An 11281-nucleotide genomic window follows, 5' to 3' on the forward strand; every position below is an offset into this window, starting at 1 on the left:
CCAATAGGTGGATTCAAACAGGTTTTTATAGTACAAAACAATGACCAAGTTTCGGAATACGAAAAATAAATATGAAAAACCTGTTTTAATCCACCTAGTGGTGTAATGATGCCTTTCTCATATCAATCATACTGTCATATATAATACTGTGGTATTCTTTGAAAAAAATTCTTGATTCTTGAAAGAATAACCGAAATCGGTTTGTTTGACCGTCTACTGATAAAAACTATTAATTGGAGAAGATTTGCAGTCGATTTAGATTTTTTTTACGGTTTTTCACCCTTTTCAGTGATGGTATAGAATTTTTAACACACTTTACCCTATATTTCGGATTCGGATGAAATTTAAGAATTCCTTATGGGACCACAGGACCTTTCATTTGAACCTAAGTTTGTGAAAATCGGTTCAACCATCTCCGAGAAAAGTTAGTGCAAAAAACCGTCACATACACAAAAACGCACATACACACACATATACACACACACATACATTTTGCGTACCCGACGAACTGAGTCAAATAGTATATGATACTCGGCCCTCCGGCCCTCGATTCAAAAGTCGGGTTTCACATTAGTTGCATGATCTTTCTATATGAGAAAGGCAAAAACGCCTCAAACCTGGAAAGCACTCGAACAGAAAGTAATTATTATACAGGATTATTATACCAAATTTATTAACAGAGTCGCCATGTTATTATGCGGGTTACTCGACTTTTAATCAACGAATTGTGATAAAACCGGATACAATATCTTTGGTTCGACTTCAAGAAGCAATATCACGGATAAAATAGTTCGACAATCGAGCGATACTGCTGTTATAGCCACGCGAAAATTATAAACAAATACAACTAATTTCATCTCACTCTCAGAGTCAATGGATCGAACAGAGATATTCAATAAATATTGGAGTATAATAATACCTTCCATAAAAAAAGGCGGGCGGGTAATGTCAGAGACATAACTGGATGTCGTGAATACGAAAACAACTGACATGACTCCTTAACACTTCCGAAAATCAATTACTTGATCAATTGTATGAATTATGCAAGCATTCCCTTTTTTTGCATTTTTCACAAAAACAAAGAAAGCTTCACTTGATCTCGATTACTGTGAATTTCACACAGCGAAAAGTGCACAAATCTAATCAAACAGTTCTAGATTTGCACTAAACTGAGGATATTTACCTTCGATTTGCGAGGAAGAAATCCTAATAGTTCTTTAGGAAACATTTAGAGCCATTAGAACGACTGATTTTGTGTGATGTTCCCCACCGTTGTCCTCTTTTCGTTGTTTTTTCACCGATGCAAACGACTAGCAGCTGTGACGTAATCGCTTTTGTCGGAAGCGAAACTAGCTTTGCAAACGACACACAATACATCTGCTCGCAATGGCGATAGAATCTAAACTGATCAAATTTTTGTTAAGAGGTTTCTTTTTGCATGATTTCGTTTGTAGATTTTTCACTAATGGGCGGTCCTAACGGCTATAGAAATAGCAGCATATAGAATTTAAATGTCGATTATTTCATTTTGGATTTGCATTTCATTGAAAAAAACTATCAGGATGCTGTACGGGATTCATTCCTGCCTTTCAGAAGGACTAAATTGTGGAACTCACTACGATACTAAGCACTGTTCGGAACATTTTTTTCGAACGATTTGTTGTACAGCAGTAGATATTTTGTTCTCTTCCTCAGAACGCGTTCTGATTGGCTGGTGTTGACATGGGTCAAATGAGATAGGTTTTTCAATAGTGTACTATTGAAATACTTCAATGATGTTGCTATTCTCGATTCTATTGGTAGTTAGATCATATAAATCCTTCCACAGATCACTGAGCTATGAGCTTTCAAAATACGAGAAAGGCAAACGCGCATTATGAATTATCCTTTTTGATACTCGTTTATACCAAACATTTCAGAAAAGTTTAATTTTGAATTTTTTGAGATTATGTCACACAACTGAAAATTTTATCATTTTATTGTGATCGTATTTCCGATGGCATGTCGCAAAAATTATGTTGATTCGTTACATACAACAAGAGATATTCACAATCAAAAACTTATCACTCTCTCAGAGGATAAATTTTGAAAAGGCTCCCCATAGTAAAGTAAGTCGTATTCACAACAAAAATATCCTGCAACGGCTGTTCAATGTATAAACGTGTTCGATGTTCAGCACAATTGGGTTGCTAACTAGTGTTTCAGCTATTAGTGTTTCATGCCATCCAGAGTAGCTCAATTGTCAAAACGATTCACTCGCATAGGAGAAAGTCGCAGGTTCAAATTCCGTCTCAGGAATAAATTTTTCGTAAAGTATGATTTTATCTTTCTTCAATCTGTTGCGTACCGACTTACATCTTAGATTAAAAAAAATTAAACCGTCTGATATCGAATTTTCTCATTTGGTGTCAAAAATTTGTTCGAAATGTAATACATCTTCTACACACTTAAAAAAAACCCTGTGATTTTACATCTTATTAGATGCACATAAATGGAGCGTCGCAGTTCACGCAAATTTACGTCGAAGAACATTTAATATTGTGTCTAAGACTCCATGACCTGAAATTCATTGAAATTAAAAAAATAGAATACTAGCAACCCCCGCGACTTGAACCGAGAATCATTGGATCGCAGGTACGTCTGTTAATCGACTGAGCCACAGAAGCATGCATCTGCTTGGCTGCTAAAAGGTGCATTTAAATTTATACAGTCGAACCTGCTAGCAGAATGCAAGTTACAGTCGAAACCAGTAAAATTCGAGCTCATCTAACATCAAGTCATTACAAATAAAATTTTCCGTCATTTGACAATTTAGGTCTTCATGAATTACATCGTATGAGGGATTAAGTCACCTGTAAAATTAAAAATTTTTTAGAGTGTAGGCTTATGCGAAAAATACGAAAATTCCTTGAAATTTTGTTAGGCTAGGCTAGTAAAATCAATTGTTCTATTGGGTTTTGCGTCACCAAATAACTCAGTCAACTGCCGTTCCTCGATAGCCAACTCAGGCACCAATACTTCTGAAGTCTTCCTCCATTTGATCGATCTACCTTCCTCACAAAGCTCTAGTGACATGCCCAGCCAATGATAGCCGTCCAATTTCGAATGGATGATCGATGGGTTGCTGACCACGTTTTGTTTTCCATCTGCATTTCGCCGTATCCGTACCTTCCGAAAACACTTAGAGCACGTTGTTAACCGATCTATTCAGTTCAGAACTCGTGATCGTCGAGAACAGCCCGTTTCGATCTGGTTTGTTCATTATACGGTGAAAAATTAAGTAGGAAAAGTTGGAAAAATAAGCAATTTTCAAAAAAAATCATATGCATCATCACTCATTCATTCAAACATCTCATGCTTTAAATAGTACTATAAGTAAAAATTGATTTTTGTAACAAATTAGCAGAACAGTGCCAATTCAAAGTTGATTTTATTTGTTCAAGAAACAGAGCTTTGGTTTTCTTGAACTTATGTATATCGATAATCTGTAGTAGTTTTAGATGAATTTACAAACAACTAATGAACTACAATCTTCTCCGCAGACACGCCGTCATCATCACATGGCTCGACACGTTTACCTCGATGATCGCCGGTTGCATCGTCTTCGCCGTAATCGGACATCTGGCGCACGTGACCGAACAGCCGGACATCCGAAAAGTGGTCAAAAGTGGACCCGGTTTAACATTCGAAACATATCCGGATGCGATCGCCAAGTTTGACTTTCTACCTCAGCTGTTTTCGATTTTGTTTTTCTTCATGCTGTTCCTGCTGGGAATCGGAACGCTAATCGGAATCGTGACGTCCGTGATCACCGCCATCCACGACCAGAATCCGCATTGGAAACGCTGGAAGGTGGTTCTGGTCGTTGCGTTCGCTGGGTTCTGCATCGGACTGGTCTATCTTACTCCTGGTGGATTGTACATTCTGGATCTGGTAGACTACTATGGAGCCACATTTGTGACGCTGACTTTGGCAGTTTTCGAGCTGCTGACGTTTGGCTGGATATACGGTGTCGATCGTGTTTGCAAGGATATTGAGTTCATGCTGGAGAAAAAGACTGGTTTGTTTTGGCGAATTTGCTGGGGCGTTGTCACACCGATCGTAGTGTTGGTCATTTTACTGTTCAGTATTGTACATTATGTACCGAAGGAACTACCGGCGGGATATAATGGTAGGTTCTATAATTGAAATACATTTGAATCTAACTTAAAACGATGCTACAATCTAATTTCCTTCACAGTTTTCGGATGGTGTCTTTACACGGTAGCCGTACTGCAACTTCCTGCATGGGGACTATACGCGTGGTACAAAGCATCTGCTGCCAGTCCCATCCAGAGGCTCAGGAATATTCTAAGCCCAATGAGCATTTGGGGTCCAGAAGATGCTGCCATCAGGTCCAAGTACAACACTTTCATGAGTGAACACGAAGCTGCCTCCTCGGTAGAGAATTTTACCATAACCAAGTACATCCACAGGAAACTATTAGAATAGCGAATCCGTCGGATGTCATAAGTTGTTGATTTTATTTATAAGTTCATTTCGACGTTTGCTTAGAAAGTGAGGAGAAAGAAATAAAACGATAAATGGCTTCGGTTGCATTTAGTCGTCTAAAAATATCTTCATTCATCGACTGGCGTGTGCATTCGATGACGATGACGAATTCTAGAGAGACCGAGAGCTGGCGAAAGTATGATTTCGTTTGGTTTTGTTAATCCGAAGTGATGTTTTGATGCGCACTTGAAATGCAAGAGTGACTGATATCAACAAATTCTAAAATTTTCGTGCTATTTTGGCTTTTTTTTTAACGATTTTAAACTAACCAGAGATTGTGAGAGGAGAAAGAATTTGAAATTTATAGCGTCATAGTACTCAAGGAAGAGGAAAGATAAAGTGCGGAAAAGTGGAACGTGACAAGGGTCATTTAAGTAAGTAGGAAACTTCTTGCATTTAAACTTTACCATTTACTATCCGAACCGGCAAAAGTAAAGTTACGAGAAGTTGTAACATTCTGTCCACGACGGCTTTCTCACACAATGTGTTTCATCGTGCTGGCATTTTTGCCTTTCTCTATAAAAAGGTATTAGAATTGCTGGAAACTTTCGGACGAAGCCTCGGAGACCCATAGTAAAATTGGAGAATATCTGTGTGTGTATGTGTGTGCACTTTTAAAAGATTCGGTTCGGGAGTAACGAGGTAAAATTTTCAACAAACTTTAAAAAATACGCTCAATTTTCTCAGAGACCGGTAATCCGATTTTCTTCAACTCACTCACTAAACTTCGTTCGGTATTATTATCATTTTTGACGCATTTTGAACAGCCGAACCACCGAGTTTTCTTCCTTTACTGATATATCAGCACAAATAAACATTTCTTTGACAGCGGTACCTCAAGGTTCTCCTGTGATGAAACTCTATTTTTACTGAAAAATTCAGCTACCAAGGTTCAAACAGCTGAGATCAGTTATCAAATTTAAGTATGCAGACGAAAGACCCTATAGTGGATATGAAAAAACGGCAAAATTCTTCTAAATGTTGCTCAAAACTGTTTTATTTTGTAGTTAATGATGGTCACTAGCCTAACGAACCGATTTTAGCAATAACGATCCCCAATTCCCGACCCTGGAAGAAGCGGATCTGGTGCACAGCATGAAGGTATGAAATTTACAGGTGACGCAAATTCAAATATGACACAATTCATTAGAACGTAATCCGTGAAACGATTGAATTTCACAAGAATGATATAAATATACGTCAAACAGACCCCGACTTTCATTCAGTAATAGCTGTTCAACCGAGAAGGTTGTGTATAGAAGCGTACAGTTTAATAACGCTGGTTGGTTTACACGCGTTAAATACGACAACGGTTGAACTACAGGTAGAAACCTGTTGGCAGCAGCCGTTAAAACGTATAGTCGTGCTGCATAAGAGAGCCCTAGTACTGAGCCAAGCTGGTGAAGGAAACAACAAAGGGCGTTTCCCAAACTCTACCCAGGCCGCAATATACAGCCACAAGTGCTGAGCAGGAGAGTGCAAAGGCACATCGAAGAGGAAGAGTGCAAAGGCACATAGAAGCAGGAGAGTGCAAAGGCACACCGGTGCGAAGGCACTTCGGTGCAGAAGCATATCGGTGCGGAGCACTAGGAAGAAGGAGACAAGACAAGTCGGTCTTTCCATTGCCATACAACACGCAGGTATACACCGGTGACCTGCGCTGGTTACAGCTGGCGAAGACGAAAGCAAATCGGAATTCGAGTGGTGCTTGATGTCAGGTAGCAGTAGCATCACATCATATTCTATCGCTACAGTGAGCTTCAGCATTGTATCAACGTCCAGATACATCCAACAAGAACATCTAGAGCAACGAGGATCTACACGGCAGTGCAACGGAGATAGACAACAATTTCAAGGTAGAAGTTTTTTCTTTTCCTTTTGATTGAGTACTGTGTAGTGTTGGTTTCAAATTTTATTTTAAAGTTTAGTTAAAAATTTTAATGTAATGGATGAATCCATGGACGTAAATCCTAGCATGAATCCGATACCCCCACGAACGAAAAAATATCAGGAGAGCTCTTCTGGGCCTTGGATAGTCTTTTTTAGACGTATATCAAAGCCATTAAACATTTTTCAAATTAATAAAGGTTTGACATCACGATACTCTTCAATCAAAGAGATCATAAAAGTAAATAACGATAAAATTCGTGTTGTGGTAAATAATTTGAAACACGCGAATGATATTGTCTCTTCGGAACATTTCAATAAAGAGTATAAAGTTTACATACCCTCCAAAGATGTCGAAATTGACGGTGTTGTTACCGAAGCGAGTCTTTCGGTAGATGATTTACTCAAGCATGGTGTTGGTCGTTTCAAGAACTCTATGCTTGAGGGTGTGAAAATACTGGAGTGCAAACAACTGTACTCAGTAGTTCATGAAGAGGAAAAAAAAGTTTATCGCCCATCAGACTCGTTTCGAGTGACATTTGCCGGGTCTGCGTTGCCGTCCCATGTCTATGTCGATAAAATTCGCCTCCCTGTTCGGCTTTTTGTTCCAAATGTAATGAATTGTACGAACTGCAAAAAATTCGGCCACACAGCTACTTACTGTAGTAATAAACCAAAATGTATTAAGTGTGAAGGGCCTCATAAAGATAATGATTGCAACAAGGAAATTGAAAAATGTATTTATTGTGGGAATAGTCCTCATGATGATATTTCAGTATGCACTGCATTTAAAGTGCACAAAGACAAAATTAAGCTTTCTTTAAAAGCACGGTCTAAGCGCACATATGCAGAAATGCTTAAAACGGTCATTGATGTCCCCCCTTTGGAAACCGAAAACGGGTTTTCAAATCTAGAGGAACCAGAGGACTCTGACTCTGACGAAAATAGTGAAGGTAATTCGTTTATCACTACCCAAGGGTCAGTTAAGAGAAAGAAGTCTTCCTCCAAATTACCAAAAAAGACACCTAAAATTTCAGCTTCAAAAAAAGATCCCCGTGTTAAACAAAAAAAGTCAAAACCAAAGACTGTGCCTCCTGGTTTGTCAAATTCACAAACCAATCCAGGATCTAGTACAGAAGAAGATAATAATCCAGTGGGCTCCATTTCACAGCCACCAACAGGATTACTGAAGTTTTCGGAAATTGTTGAATGGATTTTCTCAGCATTCAATATATCTGAACCCTTAAAGACCCTCATAATGGCATTCCTTCCAATAGCTAGAACCTTTTTGAAGCAGTTATCAGCTCAATGGCCAATTGTCTCAGGTTTTGTATCTTTTGATGGATAATTTATCACCCGTCGCAAATGATACAATCACTGTCCTGCAGTGGAATTGTCGAAGCATCATGCCAAAACTTGATTCATTTAAAATATTAATGCATAGTCAAAAATGTGATGTATTTGCTTTATGCGAAACATGGCTTACTTCAAACATAGCTTTAAATTTTAATGATTTTAACATTATACGTCTCGATAGAGACTCTCCGTATGGTGGAGTGCTTTTGGGAATTAAGAAATGCTATTCCTTTTATAGATTAAACATCCCTTCAACTTCTAGTATGGAAGTTGTTGCTTGCCAAATAAACATTAAAGGCAAAGATATTTGCATAGCTTCGGTTTATATTCCTCCAAAAGCACAAGTTGGACAGCAACAGCTTAATGAAATGGTTGAAGCCCTTCCTGCACCACGATTGATTCTGGGGGATTTAAATTCGCACATACCGTGGGGTTCCGTTTACAATGATAGCAGATCATCTTTAATACAAAACATTTGTGACAATTTTAGCATGACGGTATTAAATATGGGTAGCATGACACGGATCCCAAGACCTCCGGCACGCCCAAGTGCATTAGATCTATCTCTTTGCTCAACATCAATTCGACTAGATTGCACCTGGAAAATACTGCCTGATTTACACGGTAGCGATCATTTACCAATCATCATCTCAATTAGCAGTAGCAATTGCATTGCTACTTCCGCTAGTATTCCATATGATTTGACAAAAAATATCGACTGGATTAAATACCAAAGTAGTATCTCTAGTATTTTGAATTCAATGGAAGAGCTCCCTCCACTTGAAGAATATGACTTCCTCATTTGTTCGATTCTGGAGGCAGCAGAACAATCCCAAACTAAACGCTTTCCTGGGCCAACGACTAACAGAAGGCCTCCCAACCCCTGGTGGGACAAAAAGTGCTCAGAGGCTAAACTCGCAAAACAAAATGCTTGCAAGACGTTTCTAAAACGGGGAGGAGGAACTCCTCAGAATTTTGAAAAACTTCTGGTTTTAGAAACCAAGTACAAGAGCATACTTCGAGCCAAAAAATGTAGCTATTGGAGACATTTTGTCGAAGGTTTGTCAAGAGATACCTCAATGAGCACTCTTTGGAACACGGCCAGACGAATGAGGAATCGTACCGTGGGCAATGAGAGTGATGAATACTCGAACCGATGGATATTTGACTTTGCTAGGAAAGGTTTGCCCAGATTCTGTTCCTACGCAGAGCATTATACGGGAATCTCCTCCAAATAATGGTTTTATTAATAACCCATTTTCAATGATGGAATTTTCTATAGCACTCTTGTCTTGTAACAATAACGCTCCAGGGTTGGACAGAATTAAATTCAACTTGGTGAAGAATCTGCCCAACCTCGCAAAAAGACGTTTGTTGGAATTGTTCAACAAGTTTCTTGAGCAAAATATTGTTCCACCTGACTGGAGACAAGTGAAAGTTATCGCCATTCAAAAACCGGGGAAACCAGCTTCCAATCACAACTCATATAGACCCATTGCGATGTTGTCCTGCATCAGAAAATTGTTCGAAAAAATTATTCTACGACGTCTCGACACTTGGGTCGAGACGAACGGTTTGTTGTCAGATACTCAGTTTGGCTTCCGTAGAAATAAAGGGACGAATGATTGCCTTGCATTACTTTCGTCTGACATCCAAATTGCCTTCGCTCAAAAGCAACAAATGGCATCTGTATTTTTAGACATTAAAGGAGCATTTGATTCAGTTTCCATTGATGTTCTTTCAGACAAGCTTCACCAAAATGGACTCCCAGCGGTTATAAATAATTATTTGCACAACCTTCTGTCAGAGAAACACATGCATTTTTCACATGGCGATTTGGCAACACTCAGAAATAGTTACATGGGTCTCCCGCAAGGCTCATGCCTCAGTCCGCTCCTCTATAATTTTTACGTAAATGACATTGACAGCTGTCTAGTAACCCCATGTACACTAAGACAATTGGCAGATGATGGCGTGGTTTCAGTTACTGGGCCCAAAGCTATTGATCTGCATAAACCATTGCAAGATACCTTAGATAACTTGTCCGATTGGGCTGTTCATCTTGGTATCGAATTCTCTGCGGAGAAAACAGAGTTAGTCGTCTTTTCAAGAAAGCATGATCCCGCGCAGCTTCAGCTCCATATGATGGGAAGAATGATCCAACAGGTTTTAACTTTTAAATACCTCGGGGTGTGGTTCGATTCCAAATGCACGTGGGGAGGACACATTAGGTTTCTGATAACAAAATGCCAACAAAGAGTAAATTTTCTTCGAACAATAACAGGATCTTGGTGGGGTGCTCATCCGGAAGATCTAATAAAATTGTATCAGACAACGATACTTTCAGTGATGGAATATGGATGCATTTGCTTTCGTTCCGCTGCAAACTCTCATATTATCAAACTGGAGCGAATTCAGTATCGTTGTTTGCGAATTGCTTTAGGGTGCATGCATTCGACACATACAATGAGTCTTGAAGTTCTGGCGGGAGTTCTTCCATTAAAAGATCGATTTTGGGAGCTTTCATCACGCCTGCTAATAAGATGTGAGGTGCTGAATCCCATGGTAATTAATAATTTCGAACGACTAGTCGAGCTTCGATCTCAAACAAAATTCATGACAGTATATTTTAACCATATGTCACAGGAAATCAACCCTTCAAGATATATTCCTATCCGTGTCAGCCTCCTAAATGTCCCTGACTCAACTTTATTTTTCGATACATCCATGCAGCGCGAAGTGCGTGGAATCCCGGATCATCTACGTTCGACGGAAATCCCAAAAATATTTTCAAGTAAGTTCAGGCATATTGACTCTGAGAAAATGTTTTACACGGACGGATCGCGAATTGAAGAAGCGACAGGGTTTGGTATGTTCAACAATAATGTTTCGGCCTCATTTAGGCTTCAAGAACCTGCATCTGTTTATATAGCAGAGCTAGCAGCAGTTCAATATAGTTTGAGTGTAATCGTCACATTAATTCCAAACCATTATTTCCTCTTCACAGATAGTCTGAGTGCAATTGAAGCCATTCGCTCAAACATGACTGGCAAGACTGAATCGTTTTTCCTGGGCAAAATAAAACAGTGCCTGAACGACATATTGAACAATAATTATCTAATCACTATAGTCTGGGTCCCGGCTCATTGCTCCATTCCTGGCAATGAAAGAGCCGATATTTTAGCCAAACGTGGTGCTATTGAGGGTGAAATTTATGAGAGACCAATTGCTTTCAACGAATTCTATAGCTCGTCTCGCCAAAGAACACTTGCCAGCTGGCAAGCTTCTTGGGATAAAGATGATCTGGGTCGGTGGATGCACTCAATTATTCCGAAAATATCGACAAAGGCATGGTTCAGGGGACTGGATGTGAGTAGAGATTTCATTCGTGTGATGTCTAGACTCATGTCCAATCACTACACGTTAGATGCACATCTCCTTCGAATTGGGCTCTCCGAGACTAATCATTGTGCTTGTGGCGAAGGTT

The 11281-nt window shown here is 39.3% G+C and overlaps 1 protein-coding gene across 1 annotated transcript in view; it reads left to right on the forward strand.

Moving 5' to 3' along the window:
• Nucleotides 1-4602, forward strand: part of LOC131437533 (sodium-dependent nutrient amino acid transporter 1-like) — a 28405-nt gene extending 23803 nt beyond the window's left edge. The window contains exons 4-5 of the mRNA XM_058606940.1: nucleotides 3543-4171; nucleotides 4241-4602. Coding sequence (XP_058462923.1) covers nucleotides 3543-4171; nucleotides 4241-4491 — 880 coding nt within the window. The 3' untranslated portion in view covers nucleotides 4492-4602. The remainder of the gene's footprint in view (nucleotides 1-3542; nucleotides 4172-4240) is intronic.
• Nucleotides 4603-11281: the final 6679 nt, after the last annotated feature.

Source organism: Malaya genurostris, chromosome 3 (genome assembly GCF_030247185.1).
Source record: "Malaya genurostris strain Urasoe2022 chromosome 3, Malgen_1.1, whole genome shotgun sequence".
NCBI lineage: Eukaryota > Metazoa > Arthropoda > Insecta > Diptera > Culicidae > Malaya > Malaya genurostris.